The sequence below is a fragment of the Numida meleagris genome, chromosome 2, assembly GCF_002078875.1.
Source record: "Numida meleagris isolate 19003 breed g44 Domestic line chromosome 2, NumMel1.0, whole genome shotgun sequence".
NCBI classification, from domain to species: domain Eukaryota; kingdom Metazoa; phylum Chordata; class Aves; order Galliformes; family Numididae; genus Numida; species Numida meleagris.
In genome coordinates, this window is record NC_034410.1 from 138,985,784 (window position 1) to 139,012,607 (window position 26,824).

The 26,824-nt window shown below is 38.4% G+C and overlaps 1 protein-coding gene across 4 annotated transcripts in view; it reads right to left on the reverse strand.

Annotated features, from left to right (window-relative positions):
- The window catches only part of ASAP1 (ArfGAP with SH3 domain, ankyrin repeat and PH domain 1), a 141,443-nt gene that overhangs the window by 10,056 nt on the left and 104,563 nt on the right, over window positions 1-26,824 (reverse strand). For 3 of the 4 annotated variants that reach the window (XM_021386533.1, XM_021386534.1, XM_021386535.1), the window contains 9 exons: window positions 26,190-26,376; window positions 24,888-24,973; window positions 23,700-23,815; window positions 21,392-21,459; window positions 18,867-18,974; window positions 17,398-17,626; window positions 5,775-5,936; window positions 3,228-3,294; window positions 352-410 (listed from right to left, as the gene is read on the reverse strand). In XM_021386533.1, coding sequence (XP_021242208.1) covers window positions 352-410; window positions 3,228-3,294; window positions 5,775-5,936; window positions 17,398-17,626; window positions 18,867-18,974; window positions 21,392-21,459; window positions 23,700-23,815; window positions 24,888-24,973; window positions 26,190-26,376 — 1,082 coding nt within the window. The remainder of the gene's footprint in view (window positions 1-351; window positions 411-3,227; window positions 3,295-5,774; window positions 5,937-17,397; window positions 17,627-18,866; window positions 18,975-21,391; window positions 21,460-23,699; window positions 23,816-24,887; window positions 24,974-26,189; window positions 26,377-26,824) is intronic. The other variant, XM_021386536.1, reaches the window with a different exon arrangement.

Consider the following 26,824-nt stretch of genomic DNA (forward strand, 5'->3'; position numbering starts at 1 on the left):
AGCCCAGAGAGATCATCCACCAAGACTTTCAAAACATGACTGCAAACAGCACTGAGCAACCTGCACCCATGTTGAGAAGTTAGCCCTGCTCTGAGGGGGGGGATTGGACCAGATGGCCTCATCAGTTCTCTTCCAACTTCTAATACTTTCTTTTTTTTCCCCTTCATTACATTTTATAGGTCTAACTACTTTTTAGTTTAATAAAAAAAGTCTCCTGATTTCCAAAGTTCTTTCAGTTTTGCTAAATCTCATTCTGGTAATATAAAAATGAAACTTGTTGAAAACAAAGTATTTATTCTCATGTACACTTAAGAAAGAGAATTATGAGAACACCCACAAAAAATCACTTACCTTTCTGAGGTAGTTTGGGAAGAACTCTAGGGCCAAGTGCAGTCTTTGCAGTCCCAGTGCTAAATCAACAGATACGAATTATTAGTGCTTACAATCGTTACAAGGTGTACTTTTTCTTTCCCATGTTTTTCTCTACACATCCACAATTTAGAAAAATCCACATTTGTTTCTTTCATGTAACCAACTTGGCATCTTGTCTGTGCATCAAGCCCAGAACTCAAAGCACTATTAAGAAAGGACAGTTTTTTCAAACAGAAAGAGACATACGAACCCCGCAACAGCTCCAATGCTACACAGCAGATTTATTCTGCGAACTGAGCTGTGTGCAAAAATGAACTCTGCAAATGGATGAAGCTGAAAGACCAGCTCAGTGGGCAGATCCTGAACTTGAAAGAAATCTTGCTCTTTAAATATTAAAATAACTATACTGAATCATTCAAAACATCCTCTGGCTCTTATACCAAGGGTTTGAAGTTGTCCAGCACTGAGTCTTTGCCTTGCGTGCATATAACAACACACAGACTACAACTGCATCAGGAGGCAGTGTTTCTGCTGCTCCAAGGGAAACGGGGATAGCCGTGGGCAAGCAACGTGCTTCACTCTGTTAAGCTGTGTTACAGCCGGGTGAGCTATTTATGACTGTAAGCAGCAACACAAGTAAGACAGTTAGGAGTATTTTCATTACAACATCACAGTTTTAGACAACTGTGCATTGCCAAAGCTTCCTACCTATGCTTTCCACTGCACTGTGGACTACTTTTTTTTTTCTTTTAAGAATTAACACCAGGCAGGCTCAATGCAAATATGGCTTCTGAGGGTAACATTTTTTATAATTTTGAACAAAAAACATCAAATTCCCTCCAACAACAACAAAAAGTCATTTTTATAGAAAAAGGCTGTGGGGAAAAAAAATACACCGAAATCTGTTCGTATACCTCATAGTTTTTAGAACCATTCTTGCACTATAGAGTAAGAAAGACAAAGATGATGTTCTTAAGATGACCACATCTTGAAAAACAGCTCAGAATCTTCTGATAAAAATCCAATTTTAATTTGGTTAATTTGCATATCTCTGAAAAGTGCATTTTAATGCATTAGACTCTGAATAATACTCCCATAATTTGTTGCCAGCAGATTGGTCAATCCACGACACAGGTAGCTCTCCTTCAGACCCACACTACACTATCTAAAGCTTAATCTAAGAGGCTTTGAAAATATTAGTTACAAGCACACATACACGGTTGCAATTCATTTTACTTTCTGTGCTCAATGAGAAAGAGGCTCCTCAGGAGTTCTACTTATTTTAAAATTTCACTATAAAGCAAGGAAGAAGTGATCTTTAAGAAAATAAGCTATTTGTTGAAAATGTTTCACCCCTGATCCAGACACAAGAGCGACATCTGTTTCCTCAAACAAGCCTTCTCGTAAGATACTTGCTTCCTTAACTCTAATTCATAACTATCAGCTGGCTGGCACCATCTAAACCATGCCACATAAAAGAGAAAATGATGGCAGGTTGTTCTGCTTTCCTGAATTACAATTCTGATGAGATTTGTGCCTTTGGACTCCAGCCTTCTGGATGTTTTGCTAAGGGAACTCCCATTCTTCACCTTGGGAGGCTCTTTAAGCACAGGTGATAACAAGGTGATTACTAGCTCTGCTTCCTGGGGAGATATTTAGGTTCATTCCAACTGTCTTCCAAAAAAAAAGTTACAAACAGAGAGAACCAGGGCATGAAAACTCGGTGAGTAAAAGAACAGTATTATTTCTGAAAAATTACTCAAAAAAATATGGAAAAAAGTGATGAGCTTGTCAGAATATGTTCAAAGGAGAGAGTGTTCTGCTGTATCAGCAGCCCTGATTCCAGTACTATTTTTCTCTGAAGCTAACTTTTCAAAATGAGCACGATGAAACACTGAAGCATCATCTCCGTTTTTTTTAGAAGTTAAATACATGACATAAAACTGGAAGAACAGCCCAACTCAATCTTCAATATATAATTACTCAGGCTTTTCACTAATACCATCAAGCATCAGATTTGCACATTTACCCTCCTCTTATAAATGTCAAGTATGGCAGCAGCTCTTTGTGGCACCAGAACATCACCACTTTTTTCTTTCAATACCAAATGACACCTGGATGGATTCAGATGTGGCAAGTCAGCTGTGCTGCCAGGAACACATCCACAGCCTGTCCAGACAAGGCAAAGCACGGACTGAGGACGTCCAGAAGCTCTATCCACACATCTGTGACTTGCATGATGACACGTATCCATCCCCACTTATGCCCTGATCTCACATGCTCATGGTCAGACAGGTACAGCACTATGCTGCTTGAGGCACATTTATCACCATTACCATGCTTTGAACCTAAGGACTTTGGGACTGCCTGGCAGAAGGAAAGGCAGTTTAGCTGGAAGATTGAGATGACTCCTCTTTGCTACAGAACTAGCTTCTATGGGTACCTATGCCAAAATTGACATGGAAATGTTTTGTTTTTCTGCAGTTACAGACCTTACATTAAAGAGATAAAATGAAACGCCAGGAGGCATGAAAATAAAAGTTCTGCCTTGCTGAACGGCAGCATGAGGCAGCATTCCCTAGCTTGGACCTCACTTCTGTAGGAGCCACAGGCAGACTGTGGTACAAATCGTTTTGTCCATCCCGTTCAAAGAACAAATTGTGCATGGACAGCTATGAATGAAGCGTAGGTGGATCAGTGAAGCCAAAGTATTTGTATGGCAGTAATGCATGCAGAAAGCTAATGAAGAAACATAGCTAGGATTTTACTTCATATGAAAGGCAATTTTTTCTAATTCACAAATTAGTTTTATCTAAGTAAGTTTTCACCTTACTTTCATATACACAGACTTTTACCTTGACTGCTGAGACATCCCCTCAAACTTGTTTGCAGCCTTAGTTGAAGGTGGGCCCAAATCATTACCTGAGATGAAAAAACACAATCAAAAAATGAACATTAGGGTAACTGAATATTAGGGTAACTGAAATAGAATCAGCAGAGAGTGCTAAGTCCACCGTCTTTCAAGTGTGCCTTATACGACGTATCTGAAGATTTTAAAGATCATTCTTAACTAACAATTTTGTAACTGAAAAAGCCACAGGGACCGTAACAATCCAGCCTGACCTTTCATATAGCATGTTTCAGAATTCACTGGTAGCTCCCATCTGCTGGCAAGGGAAGGCTGAGTTACATTACTGAGTTTATGCTGTAGGGCACTTGTTTTGCATATGGTGTTTCAGTTTTCCCTGAATAGGAGATACTGCAGGCCAATATCTGAATATATTTATGGTAGATTCACCTTATAACAAAACATAAGTATTTTTGTAAATTGTTATTTTTGTGAATAAAGTCAAATTCAAGTTTCTAAGGATTGGTATTTTATTGTGCAGTCATTAAATCAGCAAAGGCTGTTCTTCAAGCCTTGCTACCATGTTACCATGAACATTAACTCCTGGTAAAGACAAGATCTTAAGTATATTCAACTTTATAAAAAAGTATCAAAATCCAAAGCCAAGTGTTTCTGAACTCCTCACAGAAGTTTGAAAAAGATCCCTAGGATCATCTAGTCCAATGGACAACCCACCACCAACAGAAAGCTTTCACTAATCATCAGTTAACTCCTCCTTTAGTGCCTTCATCACTCCCTCATCCCACCCCTGTGATAACTCATCTAAACAGTCTTAGAATCAAATTCACAAACATTACATCCACCTCAGAGATAAAACTGACTGAAGTGACACTTAATGATCCAAGAATGCAAAATGCTTCCTATGCAAAAGAATATCTTGCTAGATACGATTCTTTGTGTTGGAAATCTAAACGAAACACCAGAGAAGGCTAATACTGAGTCTTCCTAAAAATATTTTTGTATAAGAAAAGGAGAAGTACAAAAATAAAATTAAGACTAAAACAAACAATAAACCTTTCCCATGTAGGTGCTGTGGGTGAAAGGAAAATCTCATGGTTGCCATGGAAATCCAAAATAATCTAAAAGACATTTCTGAAGCATACGTAAATAGTAACTTAATTTGCTTATGCATAAGCTAAAAGATTGTTCTGCTTGAAAGCTCAGCACAGGTTAGGCTCTCCACTTGCACCTTCCTGTATTTTCTTTTTCTTTCAACTGTTATGAAGAATTTTTAAAGAACAGTTGCGACCACCTTATCACCAGGTTCCACCACACCTTTCATTCTGCTAGAGTCACATCATATAATATCTATAAGTATTTTAGGTGTTGATTTGGACTTAAAAATTAGAAAAAACAAAAATATCTTTGAAATTCAAACTCTTCTAATGTTTTTACTACCTCTGAAGCAGTACAGAACTGTAGGAAACATTTTTTTCCCCACGGATCTGAAAGAGTAGGTAATTGAAAATACTGCCAGTATCTCAATTTGAGAAAAAGGCTTTGCATTCAACTCTTTACTTCTCTTCAGAAGAAGTCCTGTATCCAATCACATATTCTCCACATGTGCACTACATGATTTAATATTTTACTCAATTTGCTGGGGGAAAATGTGCCTTTAGGCTTGATGTCTATTTTGTATTTACCTTAGAACACAAAGAAAATAATCTTAAGACATGACTAGCATATGGATGACCCCTTTATGTAACTATTAGACTCCAGTTTATGAATTTATGAAAATTCTGCCAACAAGATTAGAATTACAGAATGTTACATGGGCCCAAGATTTACAGCTACAGGGAGAAGTTGCATGCATAGAGAAGTGACTGTTGCAAAAAGGAAGGATTTGAGTAAAACAGAAAATATTTCCCACAAAGCTTCTGTCAGAAAGGTATCCTGTTAAAAAAAAATAAAGAACCGTTTCTTTATAACTTCTGCTGATAGAAGGATGCAAACCTATCAGTCTTTGCACGTGCACAGATACCATCACACAACCTGAAAACATGAAGACAACACATCCCACCAGTTAGCTGTGAATACTGGATAGGGGAAATTTGGAGCAGAGCCCAAGGAGATGAGCAGCCCTGGGAAAGGGGTGAACTGCATGGACTCACTGAGGTGCTCCTGCCCCAAACCGAAGTCCATCCAGATCAATGAGCTGCTCATAACAGCAGCAGGGCTGAGGAAGAAGATACAGGGAGGATGCAGCAGATGTGGGTGAAGCAGCCTGGGAAGCTAGGGTAGAGGGAGGGAGGCAGCAGAGAAACTGAACGGGGTCCCAGGGAAGTGTGGAGTATTTTCAGTTTTCTCAAGTGAGACTCAGACACAGAAGCCTGGAAGCTACAGTGACAGAGACAGACTGTTGATTTCTCTAAGCTGACATCACATCAAGCTGCAGGAAAGCAAGCAGCAGGTAAAAGAAACCAAAGATTATATATATATATATATCATCATAAAGGTTTGCCCCTGCCCTTTTGTCTTGCGTTTCAAAACTCACCCCAAGGAACTGGGCCCTTATTCTGGGGTCCATGAGGTAGTGGGCTTGGTGGGTCAGAGAGGGTTCTTTTGTGTCCTGGGGGTGGGGGAGGTGGTCTCTTCTTGGAAAGAGTGGAGCTGCCACTAGAGGATTGAGTGCTTAGAGGGAGGGTTGAAGGTGGGCCTGCAAGATAACAAACAACCTTCTTACAAATACATGTGCATCAATGGCAAAGAAGCACCGAAAAAAAAATCACAGTCAGACTACAGTGAAGTGCAGTGAAAAAAATCAAAAGACAAGCCATGCCAAAACACTATTTGAATTAAACGACACATTCACCACATTTTTAACCTTTTCAGCTGTGAGAATATTAGCAACTTGACAATAGAATGATACACATACCATTTAAAAATACAGGATTCATCACTCCAGGATTTTTAATTTTAGGTGTTTAAAAAGGAATCTTACTTTTAAGTAACATTTAGCAATTGGGTTTTCAATCACTATTATTTCACATCAGAATGAAGTAGCTTTCCAGATGTTCAATTACATAGCTAGGTTTTTTGGTTTTGTTTGTTTTCCTCTAGAGTATGCCATACCAATTCTGTTAATAAGTTGGAGGGGGTTGTAGAAATATCTTCAAATTTTCTTTGCTTTGCATTTTGGAAATAAACAATGGAAAATTTTCCATAGTTATTTTTCATGTTAACTTTGATTTAAATACACCAGAATATACCTTCTTAGAGCAATGCAAATTATTGTATGCTGCATATACAAAATAAACATTAGAAAGGCCCTTTATCAGGCTGAGATTATTTAATGTGCTTATAGCAGTTTCTGTAGTCACCTTTACCCTAAACCCTGTATTTCCCCTGAATCAATGTTGGCACAAGTATTATCCAACACAACATGTATTTTACAGAACATGGGAACAAATACTGGTTAAAAGGAACAGTTACCACAGGGGAGAATGAGTCTTCCCTATTCAACTTCATCATTCACCTTCAAAAATGTCTTTAATAGGAAGCTTAAGAAAGTGGGCGGTGCAGGGCACAAACATGCAGTGAGGAGACAACTGCTCAAGTCAGCCACCATTACTGCCAAAGTAATTTGTTTGTGACACTTGTCTAAATTAATTCTATGTTAGTTTAGATTAAAAAATGAACAGACTTTAAGCAAATGTCCTCATCTAATAACATCTTACTGCAGTCATGATCTTGCATTAAGTTCTGAATGTAAGAGAGCTTTGCCATCACAGACTGGATACATGAAGAACGCTAACCATACAGTTTTAAAAGCAAAATTTATTTATACCTGAAATTTCAAGTCTATCATCAACTATTCTGCAGCACTATAGAATCTACTATTTCTGAAAACATAGCTTATTTTAATGGAAGACAGGATTTTATTTTGTTAATCAGCATGTACCCTAACTTGCACACAGAACAGGATCTGCATCTTGAAAATGTTTTTTTTTTTTCTCATCACTTTCTTCTAGAGAAAGAAGTACTTAAGTCTGCATCCCTTCCCAAATACATATCACAGAAGTATGAAAATTGGTGAAGAATCTTTGCTGAAGTTCCTTAGGTGAAATACTGAACACTGAAAAAAATGATTCAATTGCCACATAAGCATGTGCTCATTTGCCAAATATTTTAAGGTGGTGACTTCTCTTTCTTCTTAACCTAAAAGAAAAGATTAGTCAGACTGCCTATAAGGAGCTAACCATCAGTCTCATCTCTTCTCTTCCAGATTCAAGGCCTTTCATTGCTTAGCAGAATCCTTCAATCACAACTCCAGCAAGTATTTTGGTCCTGGCTTTCCACTAACTGCTTACTCTTGTGAATCAAATTATTAATCACAGAATCACAGCAGTTGGAAGGGATCTCTAGAGATGATTAAGTCTAAATCCCCTACTAAAGCAGGTTCCTGTAAGGAAAGAAACGTGTAGGTTGCACAGCTAGGCAGCCAGGCAAGTCTTCAATATCTCCAAAGGAAGAGACACCACAACCTTTCTGGGCAGCCTGTTCCAGTGCTCTGTCACACTCACTGTAAAGCTGTTCTGCATATTTGCGTGGAACTTCCTACGTTCCAGTTTTAGGCCACTGCTCCTTGTTCTATCACTACACATCACTGAAAAGAGTCTGGCCTTATCCAATTGTCTCCCATATTTTAGATGTTTATAAATGTTGATCAGATCTCCTCTCAGTCTTCCATTCCCCAGGCTGAACAGCACGAGGTTACTCAGCCTTTCCTCATACAGGAGATGCCGCAGGCCCTTCATCATCTTTGTCGCCCTCCACTGGACTCTTTCTAGAAGTTCCCTGTCTTTCTTGAACTGGGGAGCCCAGAACTGGACACAGTACTCCAGATATGGCCTCACCAGGGCAGAGTAGAGGGGGAGGATCACCTCCCTCAACTTGCTGATCATGCTCTTTTTAACGCACTCTCAGATACCATTGGCTTTCTTGGCCAGCACGGCACACAGCTGGCTCATGGCCAACCTGGCGTCCACCAGAACACCCAGGTCCTTCTCACAGAGCAACTCCCCAGCAGGTCATCCCCTAACCTGTACTGATGGGTGTGGTTATTCCCAGGTGCAGAATTCTACACTTGCTTTTGTTCAGCCTTAACAGGTTCCTCTCCACCCAACTCTTCAGTCTGTCCAGGCCCTGTTGAATAGCAGCACACCTTACTGGCGTGTCAGCCATTCCTCCCAGCTTTGTATCACCAGCAGACTTGCTGAGGGAGGCCTCTATCCCTTCATCCAGGTCACTGATGAAAATGCTGAACAAGACTGGACCAAGCACCGACCCCTGGGGAACGCTGCTAGTTACAGGCCTCCAATCTGACTCGATACCACTGATCACAACTCTGAGCTCTGCCAGTCAGCCAGTTCTCCACCCACCTCACCATCCACTCATCTATCCCACATTTTGTAAGCTTTGTTACAGGGATGCTGTGGGAGACAGTTTCAAATTTGTTCCCCTCTACTTAATCTACTCCCAAGTTTACAAAACACTTAATTGAAAACTGACAAGCAGTCAAATATTTGTGCAAAGTAATAACGTTGTTTTCCAAATGTATCTTTTCTCTTTTTAATTTCTTAAATAATTTAAGATCACAGAAGAAAATAAACTAATTTAAACCATGCATTGAAACATTTATCACAGAAAAAAATAATCTCTCAATGTAAGTTTTGACTGAAGCTCCTTTTGACTTCTGCAAGTTAGAAATCTGCTAATTCACTTAAACACAAATCAAATGTTGTTCGTGACAAACTGTAACTCACGAGTTTATCTACACGAGTCGGGGTGGTAAAATGAAAAGAATTAGAAATACAGTGTAAATAATAACATCATTTTTAAAGAATGTAGAAAATATAAACGGTGTGTCAGGATGGATGTGATGTACCCTGTAGAAACCCCAAAAAGGAGTCACACGCTTCTGAAATGTCTGCAAGTGGCAATGGCCCATGAATTCTAGTGTGCCACCACCTAGTGCCCTGTGGGGCGAACTGCACTACAGCCTCACCATCCAATACCAGCAAGGCCTTCCCCTCCCCACCACAGGTTGCAAACAGAGTGAACTTTGCTTAAAGTGTAGGAAACGTACGATACCATTTACACTTATTGCAAATAAAACTTCAGAAATAAAGTAGAACTTGTGATTTTTATTGCCAACTGAATAGATTTCTTCTCTATAGGGTTTTTAATCCTATTAAGTTTCGTGATGGTAATTTTATACTTCACAGCAGTAGTACGTCTCCAGACAACAAAGAGTTTAAAAACATTCTTCCCTCACAGACTTGAAGAGTTCACACGGTATTCCGCAATTACAGGGAAAAGGTGATAAGGTATTAAAAACGATGCAGGTTTTCTGACTTCTAGCACACATTCCTACATTAATTTCACAGGCACTTAACTGGAAGGAAAATAATAGTTTAGAAGACATGCACGAATGATTAGATGGCTGAAACACAAAATCTACTTTCAAATGAACAGCAAATAAGGGAAGACTTCAAAGCGTCTTTTCAGACGCAAGTGATAGACGCAAGATGCAAGTCACATGACACTGAATGGAGCAAATGTGGGAAACATTCTCAAACTTAAATCAGTCCATGGAAATGGCTGATGAAACGACACAAAGATCTGATGCTGTATTAATTGCTGGGAAAATTATTCTAAAAATACTTCGTATTACTTAAAGTCTCAAAAAATTGCTATTTTTTTCTTTCAGTTACACAAGGGTAGGTAGGTATTTCTAATTATTAATCAGAGCAGTTGTTTTTCTAGTTCAGAAGGATTCTGCAATACTAACCAGGCAGCATGTAAGTCAGCCATTTCTTCTCCACAGTCATCTTAATATTTTCTCACATCACTGTGAATTTCACATTTCATGAAAAACATCCCCCCCTTCAAAGAAGCAAAAAAAAAAAAAAGAACCCCCAAACACTTTAGCATTGAACTCTGCATCCACTGGGCTTTTTTTTTTTTCTTTATTTAGCTGGGCAACAGCTGCTTTCAACACAAAGTACAAACTACTTCCATCTCTCATCACCTTCACTCACCACAAAGATCACAGTTTCATGTGTGAGCGGACCAAATCATCTCAAAGTTATAGTATTACAGGAAATAACTAGAAGATATCTGCAATTAATAGTGATTTCTGCCTTTTGTGCAGTTAGTATATTAATTTGTGTACTAGTGAAAACATGCAAAGCCGCTACCGTCCACTTAAGAAATTGTGGTTTTATAGTGTAAAAACCTCACATTTGTACGTGTTTTTTACCACTTAATGAGAGATATGGAAGAACCAGTATTCCAGTTAACGGTAGAACAGGTACTGCAAAGGAAAGTAAGTTTATATTAAAAAGTTATCAAGATTTTTCCACTTATAACGATGACACTTTTTGCAGATACTACCAAAAGCCACCTTCATTTTGTCTTACTTTAGATGATACATCTTTAGTATTGAAAACAAAATCATAGTTAAAGAAGCTGATCAGTCACTCCAAATAAGAAAGCTAGGAAAACAAATTGATTCAATATTAGCATATGAAGAACATTCTGGAATTAATGCTAAAAAAAATCCTGTTAGAAAAAGAGCCAAAATTTATATTAAAGAATCTCACAGTTTGGGTTGTTGCACAAATGTAACTACATGGAAACCAACAGTTATCAGCTATCCTCCCCTTTTCATGACAGTACTAAAACATGCAGAACTGGACTGAGATAAGTAGTATTGTTTACTAAAATATGACGGACTTATAAGTATATGCAAAAGAGCTGTAGAATCCTAACAGCATTCAAAATGAACAGAAGGAAATGGATGACCTCAAAGGCTGAAGTAAGAAAACAATATTATACACAACATTAAAATTCTAGATTAAGAAAACGTTCTTAAACTTCCAGTCACCTCTATTCCAGAAAGCTGATTTACACAGGAAAGTACAGAGAAGGGCTAGTATGATGGACAGGCAACATGAATGACAGCAGAACTGAAATACTCCATCAGAAAAGAAAGAAATGTTTGTTTTGTTTAAAAAAAGCATAAATATAGAACCACACGAGAGTAACAGGCAGAATCACTGAAGATCAATTAACTTTCATTTAAAATTAAGGACTCCTGGCATAATTGTCTAATCCATCTGTCAACGGTTTACGGGCGTTCGGCCCGGTTCCGTGACAAAGGGGACGGGGGATCCACGGGTCCACGCCCCGGGAAAAGGGAAAAGGGAAAAAGGGTAAGGAGATGGGCCTGAGAGCAAAGAACAGCGGCAACAATCTGAGGAGAAACAAACTAACTTACTAAATAAGATATCGGAATGCATAACAACACACTATAATACAATATAATTACAATTTAAGCTGATAAATCCAATACAGAGAGAGAGAATGTCCCAAAAATCAAGGTAGGCCTTACTCTACTACTGACGATAAGACGGCTGCAGAGCGAGGTGCAGAGAGACGGCGGAAAAAAGGGCCGAGGTCTCGTGATGCGCAAGTTTTTATACTGCAAGCTTTTATTTTTTCCCTCCGGCTGGAAAAATATAACAGAGGAGCAAAGTACCATGGGGGATGTAGTAGTCCTTCTCTTCTGAGAACCAGGTACATTCACTACATGATGCTATGATGTGGAGTACCAATAACCGAAAATCATAAAACCATGACACCATCCACAAAACTAGCCCTCACTTTGGATTTGCAATTAAGTTTGTGCAAGTCCTTATCTAGACACTTTCACTAGTTGTATAAGTACTTAAAGGCATAATGCAGATGTAAGCTGGAAAGTATAATGAAAAGTATGATTTTCAGACCGTTACAGACCAAAGACTTGACTGCCAACACAAGCTGAACCCAAATAAGGTTAGATACACTACTGGAAAAGGCATAGCCATGGCAGCTTATGCAGTGATTGTAGCCATTCTGCAGTCTCTATTCTCTTAGCATTAACTAAATCCAGGGGTGAAAAGTAAGATGCGTCCACAAATCAGTTGCTTTAGGGTGCAATACACTGCCTTAATATTGAACCAACACTCACTGTCAGCTCAGGCTTGCTCATCTGCCTTTTCAGATGATATGCAGGTAGGTACAGCTGATAGGTAGGTATACCTGTAACTCCACTGCTGGAGGAATCTTCACTTGAGACCTGATACCAAATGCTTCTGGTGTAACAAATTAATTATTCTGGCTCTCTGTTTTGAGAAAGTCAATGAACCCAAAGATAAACCATCTCAGCTCTGGCATTTTTTAAATTAACAGTTATCAAACTAGGAAATCTAGTCACAGAATCAGAGTGACAACCTGTTCCAGTGCCTAACTGTCCTCTGAGTAAAGAATTTTCTCCTAACATCTAACCTAAATCTTTTATCTTTTAGACTGAACAGTTTCTCCTTGTCCTATCACTATCAAACCATAAGAAAAGTCAGTCTCCATCTTACTCATAATCTCATTTTAAATACTGAAAGGTGGCAATGAGGTCTCCCTGAAGCTTTATCTTCTCCAGCTCCCTCAACCTTTCTTCAGAAGAGAGGTGCTCCAGCCACCTGATCATCTTCATGGCCTCCTCTGGACACACTCCAGCAGCTTTGTGTCTTTCTTTTGCTGTGGTTCCCCAGGCTTGGATGCAGTCCTCCAGATGGGGTCTCATGAGGCAAGAGAAGAGAGGGACAATCACCTCCATCACCCTGTTTTGAGGCAGCCCAGGATACCGTTGTCCTTAGTGCAAACACGCACTGCTGGTTCACGTCCAGTTTTTTGTCCACTAGGACTCCCAAGTCCTTCTTGTCAGGGTGCTCTCAAGGATTTCTTCTTCTATATTCTTCCAATTTCTTCTTTCTTTGTCTGTACACATACCTGGGTCTGCCCTGACACAAGCACAAAAACATCCTGCACTTGTCCTTGTTGAGCCTCATTAGGTTCTTGTGGGCCCACTTCTCAAGCTTGTCCAGGTGCCTTTGGATGGCATCCCTTCCTTCTGTTCTATCAACTGCATCACTCAGCTTAGTAATGTCTGCAAATTTGCTGAGGGTTTACATACCAAAGGCCTTGCACAACTCCAAGGAGACAAAATCAGTTGCCCTTCCTTTGTCCTCTAATGGACATTTCTTCATAGAAGGCCAGATTGGTCAGGCATGATCTACCCTTAGCAAAGCTGTGCTGGCTGCCTCAGATCATCTAATCATCTGAAATGTGCTTTAACATAGCTTCCAAGAGGATATGTTCCATCATCTTCCCAGGCACAGATGTGACACTCTACAGTCTGTAGTTCTCTAGGTCTTCCTTTCTCCCTTCCTTAGAAGTGGGAGTGATATTTCCCTTTCTCCAGTCATTAGGGACTTCACCTGACAGCCATGATCTTTCAAATATGATGGAGACTGGCTTGGCAACTACTTTAGCTAGCTCCTTTAGAATCCTGGCAAACACGTCATCTGGTTATTATACTATAATGATGTACAGATAAACTTAAAAAAATTAAAAATCCCCATGTACACATACTCCAACAATTTCAAATTTTAAGGGTGACTCAAATTAATGCTGCACATCACACAAATTTCTTTAAACTTACCTTATTTCCCCAACTCAAAAATTCAAACTTGACAGCTTCCACTCCACCAGGACTTCTTGGCAAACGCCATGGAACCTTGCTACTAAGGAACTTCACTGGTGAATGAAGCCAGCTTACAGATGGCTAAAGGGAGATGTTTTCATTTAAACATACAACACGTTTTGGAAAGATTTATAATTTGTATATCCCAAAGCACACAGATTACGAAATCTTAAAAAACCCCTTTCTAAAATATGCCTTTCCAACTATCCATCCCCCAGTAGACCATTGCCATGTTCTAATGGTATCTGCCAGAGCCACAGAGCTGAGCAGGGATAAAGATTACTTTTCTGTTTGGGAACAGAAGTTAAGTTTAAATTTAGTTACAGAATCGGTGCAGAAAAATACAATGCTATGTTTTCACGTAACTTTCAATCAAATACGTAGCTACCAAAATGAACTTTCTTAACATAAGAGGATTTGAAAAGCCCTGGCCTGTTGCAAGGATGAAGTTCCAAAACACTGGAGGGGCTCACTATTCTTGGTACCTGCCCATACCATCCCACACTCCCTGCCACTTATAACTAACCATCTTTCCAAGGAGAAAAGGTAAAGAGTGTAATTATTAACAGCTGCAGATAAATGCTTCCTGAAGCATAGAGACGACTGTAATGATGAGCACAAATACCAGATTAGTCTCACAACCAGTCATGTTAACATATTATCAGGCAGTGTAACACAGTACAGCAAAGTGATAACCTTCATCCATCCACCCAAGGTGAGAAACAGCACCCCCAGCTCCTCAATGGCATGAGAAGCTAAAAAATCTCTGACTTAGAGTAAGCCCTGCTCTGCAACACCTAAAATATCGGTGTTATCAACATTAATATTTATATTATATTTATATTAATATCACCCTAAATCCAGAACCATACCAGAAAGAAAAGAAAATTTACTCTATCCCAGATGCCAACAGGAAGGTCAACAGAATGAAGTCACAAGCAGTACAAATGAGTTCCCAATTAAACTCATATAAACAAGCTCAGATCAGGAAATCTCGTGAAGAAAGCATACTGGCAAAATTGCTTTGTCTTTTAGTGGAAAACCAGCCTTTTCCACTAAGAGTCAAGGTATTCTGAAGATGCCAGTACGTGACAAAGATAGATGGTGGAACAGTAGTTCTTAAACACAGCACCTGCATTGTGTAAAAGCAGACACCTGACGTCAGCTGATTTTATTCTGTCCCTTTTTACCATTTAAGTTTTAGTGAGAGCTCCTCACCATAATTTCTAAGAACAAAGTTGATTACAAGTTGAAGAAATTAAATACAGACCTACAACCATTAAAGCCTTAAACTACACTGTAGCCTTAATAACAAAGTTTTCACAATTAGGTTTATCCTAAACTAAGTCAGGAGAGGGGAGGAATGAAAAAAAATGAAGGCTTTATTTTTGTTGTTGTTCTAAAGCTAGATTTGCACAAATTATATTACAGCAACAGGTTTTATTTCACAAGTAGGTCCTCTAATTTTGAAGTTTATATTTATCTAGGTTACAGAGCCACTATCTGTTACAGCTGCAAAATAAAGTATTGTAAAACAAGTTCTCTTCCCTTTCAAGCACTACCAAAAGTGTTTTTTAATCACAGAAAAAAATTATTGATTGAACATTTATTGCCAAGTCTACCAACCCGTAGAACATATCTTCCTTAGAAGTAATTCTACAAGACCAGAACTGTTTTTTCTCTCAGGGAATAATGGGTGACATTTCATTTAGCTCCTCAATATGTCACTTGTTAAGTATCTGGCAATAGAGTGGGTATTTTTTCTTGGACATTATTCACACTTCTGTAGTGCTCACCAAGATGCAAAAGGAGTGTCTTGATGCAGAGAGGGAACAAACTTTCATACCAACCTGCTTAGCTCTTCCCAGGTCATTCTGGTATTTTTCCTTTATCCACACAGTGACTGCAAGGAGAGGGAGTCTTCTTGAATCATATCACAGAATCACAAAATGGCTTAGGTTGGAGGGGACCTTAAAGATCATCTAGTTCTAATCCCCCTACTACAGGCAGGGTTGCCAACCGCTAGGTCCGGCTGCCCAGGATCCCATCCAACTTGGATTTGGATGCTTCCAAAGATGGGGCATCCACAATCTCTCTGGGAAACCTGTGCCAGTGCCTCACCATCATCTGAGTAAAAAATTTATTCTTATCTAACCTAGATCTCCCCACTTTCAGTTTAAAGCTATTCCCACTTATCCCATAGCTAGGAGACTGCATGAAAAGTCAGTCCCCCTCCTGCTTATAAGCTCCCTTCAAGTACTAGAAGACTGCAATGAGGTCTCCCCAAGAGCCTTCTCTTCTCCAAGCTAACCAAGCCCAACTCCCTCAACATTTCTTCATAGGGAAGGTGCTCCAGCCCTCTGATGATCTTAGTGGCCCTCCTCTGGACTTGCTCCAATAGCTCGACATCTTTCCTATGCTGGGGGCCCCAGGTCAGGACACAGTACTCCAGACAGGGCCTCACAAGTGCAGAGTAGTCTAAAACAATCACCTCCCTCTCCCTGCTGGCCATCCATCCCTCTTTTGAGGCAGCCCAGGAAACCGTTGGTCTTCTGGGCTGCAAGCGCACACTGCTGACACATGTTCAGCTTTTTGCCCAGCAGCACCCCCAAGACCATCTCTGGAGGGCTGCTCTCAATGAGTTACTTTCCCAGTCTGTACCGAAATCTGGGACCGCCTCGACCCAAGTGCAACACCTTGCACTTGGCCTTGTTGAACCTCATTTGATTCTTGTGTGCCCACTTTTTGAGTGTGTCCAGGTCTCTCTGGATGGCATCCCTCCCTTCTATTGCATCACCTGCACCACTCAGCTTGGTGTTAGCAACAAACTTTCTGAGGGTACACTCAATCCCACTGTCTATGTCACTGATAAAGACGTTGATGAGCGCCGGTCCCAAGACAGATCCCTGGGGGACATCACTTGTGACTGGCCTCCACCTGGACATAGAGCCACTGACAGCAACTCTGGCTACAAACATCCAGTCAATTCTTTATCCATCTAATAGTCCAGCCTTCAAATCCATATCTCTTCAATTTCGAAATAAGGATGTAGTGCAGGACGACACCAAAGGCCTTGCACAAGTCCAGGCAGAAGACATCAGTTGCCTGCCCTTCCTTTGTGCACTGATGCCATTTTGCACCTCCTTTCCTTCAATGCTTTTTGGCCCTCTGACAGACACTATACATCACAGCATCCTATAGCACTACATACCAGCAACATTCTTTTAAAAGTTTCATAGACTTGTGATGGAAATTGATTTAAAAGATTTCTATGTAAAATGAATCCACTTTTAGTTAGCAGTTTTACTTTATTATCTTTCATCAGTTCACGTTTATTGTTACGAATGTAAGTCCGTTACAAAGCACCCACTCCTTGTTTCTTTTCTTCTCATTTTGAGAACATGCATTGGATCGTATTAAAACACCAATATGATTAGAAAACTACACTAACCTTAAGTGTAATACACTTGATTAAAGTAAGAACAATTGTGGAAAAATTACTGCTTGCATCTTAGTTTCAAGACAGACTTACCTTTGCCAGCATTTCTAGGAGGAAGAGGAGGAGCATCTGCAGTTGGAGAAGTAGGTGAATCTGTGCTTGTAGAAGCAAAAATCTGATTGGTAAAAGCTCCATAGGAGAGTCTTTGTTTGTCTCTAGGAGTGCTAAATCCAGGAAGAGTCATTTTATCTTGGGGGGAAATACTTGAAGAGTGACAAAAACTTTGGGGTCTTGGAGATCTTTCTTTTTTTATAGGACTAGGCTGTGAATAAAAAGACATATATTATATGGCTGTCTAAACACTAGATAGAGTTCATACGGTTGGGAAAGAATAAAAGAGAACATATTCTATTGGACACAAGCATGCAAAATAACCTCATTTTCCTTTCTTGCTCAGGATCAAACCCGAAAGATACTCTCCTCTGTAACTGAAAATTAAAGACTGTAGCATTAAGTGAATATACCCACAAAGTTGGATTCATTCTTAAAGCACTAGATATACAACATACTAAATAATATACTAAAGCCTAGTAGTTTTCAGAAACTAAGCGTAATTTTTCAGTTCAAATAGCACTTTCCTTAGATCAGACAGCTTCAAAGATCAAAAATAGCTCATTAATACATACTACAATTTAAATAACCGTTTCTGACACATCAGGTTTGTTTACTGAACCTGCAATACATTCAGTGGTACAGCTCATCTTTTAAATGCATATAATTGTTCTTAATAGCTGCAAGTAGAGCTACACAATCTGTCTCATAGTAGTTCTGGTTCAGGCAGGCTTTGTTACCTCCAATATAGCATTAGTCATTCTCCTTGCACAGATAATAGTTTTGTTCTCTGCTGTCCTTGAGGATATGTAAATTATTTGGGTTTCTGAATTTCTCAGTCCCAAATGTCACAGATAATAAAGCTGACCACATTTCTTTCTACAGAACCCATGTAAAATATGAGATGTGTTTTTCCATTTACCACAGAAAGAGAGCACAGAATAATTATCTCACTTGCTAAAGTAGGACACTAAAGCTAAGTTTCCACATCATCTCAAATGGCAATTATTCTATGCCCTCAAGTTTTGCCTTTCCATTACCTCTTTTTCAATCAGGAATAAAATGCACAGCACAGTTCTGGAAAAATATATCAAGTTACTAATTTGACAACAAGGATTTTAATTAAATTATGCGAGAACTAAGTATTCTATCTGTGGATTTCCTTCAGCTAGAAATGAAAAACCAAGAATTCGGAAAGGAAAAAAACCACAAGTAATCTACATTTACTGATTTGTATTATCATGTATGTCTCGTTGAAGCAAAACTTCTGAAACTCAATTCTATAATAACTACGTTAAAAAAGTATATTCAAAAAGCACTTTGTCAGCCTTTAAACAGAACTTCAAACTAGCTCTCCCCCTGAAATATAGGCAAGAGAAAAGAAATTAAAATGCACACAGAATTTCCATTCATTTCCGATTAGAAAGGCTATACCAGGATGTCATGTTTACCTTATCATCTAAGTCATCATCACTTTCATCAATTTCTTCCTGCCGAAGATTCCATTCATACTCTACGTGGACATGTGGATTTAACTTCCCAGCCTTGGCTTGAGAAAGCTGAAAAAGTAAGAATTCTTACTGGAACACCTTCTCTTCCTTCAGTGTCCAGTAAGTTAATTTTGTAATAGCAAGCAGTTAATAGAAATATTTAAGTTTCTATATTTTCTAGGCATTACAAGTAAAATTTCAAGACAATCACAAAAGTTTCCATCTATTTGAGGAACAGAAGAGCTGCTAAAAGCCAAAAAGGGAGGATTTTATCTAAATGGGTAGAAGTTGCCATGTTTGATAATCATTTGAAAAGATGGCATGAAGAAAAGGTACGTGCACAAAAGCAGTGAGACTCTGGAAGACAGAAACGCAAAAAACTGTTTATAAATTCTAGGACATAAGACAATTATCCCTCCCAAATCACAATCTTTGTGGTAGAATCATAGAAAAGGTACTTATCCTTCACGTAAGCATTCAAATACTCTTTCCCTTCTCTTCAATGGGATCAAGTGATTCCCTCTACTTTGCCAGTCTAAACAATATATACATTCTTTGAAAATTACTACTACTTCTTCAACAATCAGTAAAGAAAAAGCACAGTTCACAGTTATCCTGAGCAGATAAATTCTCATATTCAGCACTTTTATTTCCCATCATTATTGTTCCCTCACATCCTTTGAGATGAAGGCTACTAGGTACTACCTGACTCTCAAGAGCCTGTAACCAAATGAGATCTTCCCTAAATAAAATTTGAAAGAAAACTATTTGCAAGATGTTATATAAATATTATAACTATAAGTAATTAATTTAGTTGAAGCTGAATGCAATTACACACTTAAGACTCCAAGCAACAGAAATAGCTCAGTATGTCTGTGATACTGCATTTAGATATTTATTTCACCCCTTTTTTTTGCCCATGGTAAACCAGGTGTTCATTTTTTTTTCCTACTCCTTCCCTCCTTTCACTGTCACTTTTGAAAAAAATGCAGACTTTTTCTATTCCAGAACAGGAAATACAGAAATGTTGCAAATGCTCTTATTCTTTCGGTTATCCATAGCAGAGTTAGGTATTCGCAGAATTTCAATTACAATAATTAATGCAATTAACTGCTAGATAAGCTCACTGTTAACATCCTGTTTTTTGTTTGTTCTTTACCACAATCAGCTGGTCCACACTAATGGCAAATGTTACCTTATTAAGTACACGCTACAAATAAAATCCATTCCAATTGCGTGTTGTACAGCTGATCTGTTTTTCAGCTGCTGGAATATTCGAAACACTGAACTGGAAACAGCGCTTACAGCACACATGGGAGAATCAAGCAAGCGCACTGCCCTTCCTATCAACCATGGGAAAATGTGGACTTGCACTCCTAGAATTAAGAAAAATGATTCTAACTTGTGAAGGATAAGCTCTCCAGATTGCATACTAATACATGACAAGAATCTCCAGTTGTCAAATAAAATCTATTAAGTTTACCAGAGATAAAGTAAATACCTTTCTGGGTTTGTCAAAATGTGACAGGAAGGTTATGAGAAATACAATTAAGGAGCAAATGTCTACCATTTTGCAAACTCTTCTGGCTTTGTTTTGCATATCAGACACACTACTTCAGCTTTTTAAATCCACTGATAGTACTTGAATTCACTTGTCTACTAAATACATGCCGGTTTGAAGAACCTTAGAGGGCTAAGAACAAACAAGCTTATCGGTCTGATCCGAAAACCTTATTCCTGGCTATCTGCTCCAGAAGAATACCTGAGAAAATCCTTTAAAACCCTTATTTCCTCAAAGTCCAGTGGTTTTCTTGAGTGTTGTCTCCTAAATCCTGAGGATACCAAAAAAAAAAAAGCTTTTTCTGATGATGTTCAGTAGAGGGATAAATTCCCACAGAACCTTGTGTTTAATGTTTTTTGATATATCAACTTCCGACATTAAATTATATTTTGTTCACTACATCTTCACTCTCTTCTCTGAGGTGGTTTATTTTGGTTTTAATTATTCTAGGAAAAAGATTCTCAGCATCTCTGAATTGTCTAACTGTCCCATTAAACAAACTGGAAGAAGAAAAAGAGGAAAGAAAGATCCACAGCTGAAACCTCTCAGCAAATTTAGTATTTTGGGGCTGTTTTGTACTCCTAAAAAAGTATCGAAGAACCTTTAAGCTGATGAAGCACAGATGTCTTCGAACAATGCATTAACTGGTATTCACATACCTAATCCGCTAGTATTTAATATCTGCAAATATGCTGGTTAAGGTACTAGAGCACTTCCAGTTGAAGTGAGCTCTTTCACTTGAACTGTTATGAAGAAAATGATTGGTGTATCACAAAGTTAAAAAAAAGAAAAAAGAAATTCAAAGTGTGGTAAGGCCTGCAGCCAGCTGGGAGCAAAACCAAGTCTGAGGTACCGTGGAAGGGATACATTAAGTAGACCACGTCTTTCAAGAAGTAAGCTTTTCCCCTGCTCACCCCATTCTTACCAGTTCCTCACACTGGAGAGCTTTCAGTCTTTTTGCTGTGTCTAGAGCCGTCTCTCCAGCTTGATTAACTACAAAAATCAACGATAAAAAGAGCAATAATTGAGATGCTTAAATAATCCATTTATTATGTGTCATTATTCTTAGCAGAGCAACTTCTAAAAAAATATCCATTTATAGCAGCTGTACCTCTCAAATTCTACAAAAGTATTCATGCATTTAATGTATCATCAGGTTCTTTCTGAACAGCAGCATCTGCTAGGACAGTTTCCAAATCCCCACCCTCCTAATCATTCTAGGAGAGAATATAAAGAAATTTAGTCATTTCAACCTCCACTCAGCTCCTCTGCCAGTAAAACCTACAGTAAGCAGAAAAAGCAAGCAGACAGTGTAAGACAGCTCAAAAAAGAAAACTTTGAAGACAAAGTAAAAGATGCATATGTTGATCCAAGCACATTTTACTTGAAGTGATTAATATATAGCTATTTGAAGTCTGAATTTGAGGACAAATTCTATTCTAAAGATGACAAGAATCACTGACAAACTTTCTAGCTGCATTATCCTTACGAAGACTACAAAATCTTGTACAGTTTAAAATGATTCCTGGATGGAAAGAAAGCGCTGAGCACTCCAGGTCTTTTAACATTAAGTCTAGTGGGATCCCTTCTAAATGTCCAGTAGCAGTTCTCATAAAACAAAACACAAACCATCACAACCTATAATCTTTCATGGACAAACTAAGTAAACATTATTCTTACAGTATCTGCAAATGCCATGGAACTTGAACAGAGTATACTCTACACCATATTCAGACAGTGAAATATTTTGGTGACTGAGCAATGAAAACAGTCAAGCTGAGATCTCACAGGCAGACATGTCTGTGTGTATTATATACAGAATATACAGAAAATAAAAAGAAGTCACAGAAAGGTCAATTTAAATAAATACACATTCAAGAAGCATTTCTACAAATTTAAAGAAATTAAGATCTCTGGAAGAAAAGAATGTTCCTTATGGAAAGATCTGAGGTGGACTGAGAGGTTTCTCATGAAGAGGAATGAGAACACAGTACTCCTTAACACACACAGATTAAGAGACTACATGTAATCCAAATTTTCAGACTGTAAGAGTAAGCCTGAAGCTTCAAGGCCTACAAATAGGTGGCTCCTATCTGACAGCTCAAGGGGTGGGGATGGGGAAAGCAATTCCAAAAGTTAAGAACACACTTCTGACAGCTACCTAGGAGAGCGTTCCACAGAACGACCAACATACATGTTTAAGCCTGCTCAGGTAGTTTTCTCATTTTATTAATTAGGGACATATCTGCTAAAAAAAAGATCGCATCAAGTTCTCTGACAAGTTAATATTAGAATATCAAAATAATAATTTAAGAGCGTACATAAAGGTGAAGGAAACCAATTATTTCTGCCAAAGAGATAAGAACTTAACTTTGGAATAGTTTGCAGCCTGGCCACTGGAACAAAAATGATGGCTTTGAGAAAAAGAGAAATAGAAGTACATACTCTCCAGCTTGCACTAACTAGGAAACTTCCCTCCTATACCAGAACTGACAGAGCACAAACCCTTATAGACATGATGATGACAACTCCTGAGCCTGACAAGCAAGATTCAGAACACAGTACCTGCCATATTCCGAGACAATAAAAAGAGCATCTGGTAAACAGCAGATTATATTAAGTGTGAGCAGTTTACAGATACTCAATTTTTAACAAAAACTTCTGCTAAGACATGATGAAAAATGGACTGATGCAGGTACGGAAAGTCTTACATCTCACACAAGAAGGTGGTAATTAGAGGAGGAGGAAAGGCATCTCAAAGTGAATCTCTTCCCTCACCACCTACAGTGATGTTGTGGAAGCACCAGGTGAAACCAGTGCCAGCTAACATTAATACTGAAAACAAAATTAACTGTTGTGTATACAAAGCCCAAATGCATCTGGAGTGTATTTAATGTGAGAAGTCATTTGAAGCACTTTAACATACAAGCACTGGATGAATTTTGTGATACAAACAACATATCTAAAATCCAGAGCATTCACAAAGTGTAAGACAAACACTGAAGCAAAACTAGGGATTATCGACTACTTTTTCTCCATTTGAATTTTTTTGTCGAGTTCAATTTCTTAATGCTTCCTTCAGTCTTGCTGGTGAGGAAACCTTCGTCTTTCTAATCTACAGTTTTTATTTTTCCTTAAGAAAAGCTCACTTCATGAAGTAGGACATAAATAAAAGTGCTTAAAAATGAAATGTTAGGAAATTTTTATTTCCTAGCATCGATTAATGAACTTACCTACATCAATAGTTGGCTTCCCCCTCAAAAGCAATTTCAAACACTCAGGCTTATTATATATACTGCAGTAGTGTAGAACTGTATTACCCAATGCTGTTTGCTTATCCAGGTTTCCACTATATACAAAAGAAAAACAGAAATCAAGCAAGAAAAATTTAACACTCTGCTTAATTATGGAATCTAATGGCTTAAAATTAGTGTGTTTTTTTTAATAACACTTTCATTATGGTCAGCACTCCATTCTCCATTTGACTTGAGGGAGTAGTGCCAGAGATGGAAGCACAAACGCTGATTCCAGGTCTGCTGTTACCAGAAGACAAAACTTCCTCCCTAACACTGCCTAAATGCAGCTCCGTAAACAAATAGAGAGGGGAAGGAAAGGTAATAAGTATTTATTCCCCTAAATTTCAAACAGTAGGTATGATGATTTCATACTCTCAGGGGGAAATAAATTATTCCTCAAATCAAACACCCCATCCCTCCCCTCTCATCCCTCTGCAAAAGTGATCCCATCACTCTGAGAAAACGACTGCTGCTTCTTTCACTTAATAGCATGCTATGGGAGTGGACTGGAATCTATTTCATGTAATCATTACCTACATTGTGACACAAATAACAATTAATATCGTACCACTAGATCATTCATTTGAAAAATATGTTAAGATATACATATTATTCTACTCCCGTGAACATTTCTTGACAATAAAGAGTAGCTCAGCCAACAAACTAGATGCTAAAAATTACCAGTCAAAAAGACTATGCTCTCAACAGCTTCAACACCGTTTCTAAACTGCTAGAACATCTCTTTCAAAGTTAATGCATCTAGTTACCATTTTCTGACAAAAAATCCTCCACCCCTACAGTTTCTCCTTTATCTGAACGATTCATTTTTTGTTTGCATTGTTTCATATTTTTGTATGTTCTATATCAATATTCTTTGCTCTGCACCAATTAAAAATAAGATTGAAAGAGAAACTACATTCCGTGTTGTTATCCTACCCTTATTTCCCCACTATCTAGTGACTACAAACACAAAGGTCAATTCAAGGCATTAAATTAGGCTTCTCTGAAACATATCTAAGGAGAATGACTGCAAGTGATGAACAAACACCATTCAAGAAACTAAAATGATGGCTTTGAACATCTTCATTTTTCATTCTCAACTGAACAAAAATGCGCAATCCATACCAGTTTTGTACAAGGAAGTCAACCAGATGGAGAGAGGTTTGGTCAGCAGTCCGGACTGCTAAATGAAGTGCTGTTTCACCTGGCTCCTAAATATATGTAAACAGAAGTTAGATCATCTCAGCCAGAATCATGCTTTATTTTCTATATATAAACTTCTGCCTTGATAGATTTAAATGAGAACTCAGATTATAAGTTGCATGAGAAATTACTCTAAAACCAAATTTCATCAACTCCTATGAATCACTAAGTGCTTAAAATAACTTAAATGAGAGTACATTAGAGTTAAATTTTACTAAGTAGAGAATTTACATGGGAAACTGCTGCTATAAATGTCCTAACTGCATGGCATTCATACATAGTACTGCCAACAGAAGCTGTGAAAATCTAAGGGCTAATTCTTTGGTTCTTATTACAACTGACACAAATATACGAATTTTACCCCATAGTGAGAGGATCTGTGAAGTGCTTCCACGACCAGCATTCTGTGATATCTTGAGAGCTGAGACTGAACTCCCTCCATTCCACACAGACAAGCCTTTGCCAGGACGGCTTTTTTCACAGAACTTACTGTAAATTTTGAGATCTCTCTAGGTTGGATTTGAACGTACTAGGAAAAAACACTGCTGACCAAGTAGTTATGCAGCATTGGTTCTCTACAGAACTGGGTGATGTTGCTCTCAAGCAACATTTCTACGTGGATACTTTAGGTGAAACAAGACTAGTTTTCAGAAAAACTGCTACTAATTTTAAGTAGGAATTGGAAGTATTCAGCACATTATTAAAACCAAATTAAATCCACAATTCTTTTCCTGGATGAAAAACTGCACTTTTGTAAATGTTTCATCACAGCCTGTGAAAGCATTACATTTGCTGCTTCCTCATACGGAACGCAGAGACTTGCGTACAGTCACTGATGTTTTCCTTCAGCAGCTTCTTTAAAAGCAGACATGATACTGTCTGTGGTATCAGGTGACCCGAGGTTAGCAAATTCAGCTCTCTCTCAGGTCCTTTTTCTAAAAGGAGCATACTGCAGAAGAGGTGCTTTTCAACACAATATAGCTGCAATTAGAACAGTGTATCACAGTACTGTTGCATTACACACTCCTTCAGACTAACTGCCGGCAACAGATAAGGACTTTTGTTTTCCCCCCTAAAGGATGCCAAATTAGGAAAGCATGAAAAAAATCATATTAGTCTGTTATTTCTCTTGTTTTAGGATTAAAGGTAACAGCCCCTGCTACTTGACATGTTACAGATACACTTTACTTAAAATACTCAGTCTTGTTTACCTGATAGGCTTACCTGTCCAGGCTCTAACAGTGGCTCCATTAGCTCTACCCCCTCTGCATAGACTTGAATTAGTGCAAGTAAATCCCTGGATTTGACAGCCTCAAGTAATTCATTCAGTTTAGCTGCTGCAGATGCACAAGTCTTCCTAGAGAACTTATGGTCTACATACTTAGCAGTTATAAATTCTTTACGTGCAGTCCTGTGGGGTATGAAAACAGACCTTGGTTTAGATGTTTTTAGGAAAAAATAGGTCAATAATTTTAATTTAATATCACCTAACTTGAACTCAGAAGGTAGGAGGAAAACCATCAGATAAAGGCTTATTGCTATAATGAATGCTTTTTTTTTTTGCAAACAAGTCCCAAATAAGATACTCCTTAAATTGTTTCATGCTCTCTTGTTAACAAAAGTTTGTTAGCTTTTTGACTCTGGAAACAAAGATGAAAGATAAAATACAGCCTGAAACATGGTCTCTTGTGAAAATGCACCTATGTGTTAAAAAGATGATAAGCATGAAAAGCAGTATAAAACAGTATTAAAAAAACAGTACTAAAGCAGCTACAGGAACACATAAAACACATAATAGATTAGAAGGTCTTCCAGCAAAATCACATTTGTTATGCTTTCTGCATAATTCCTGTACCAGA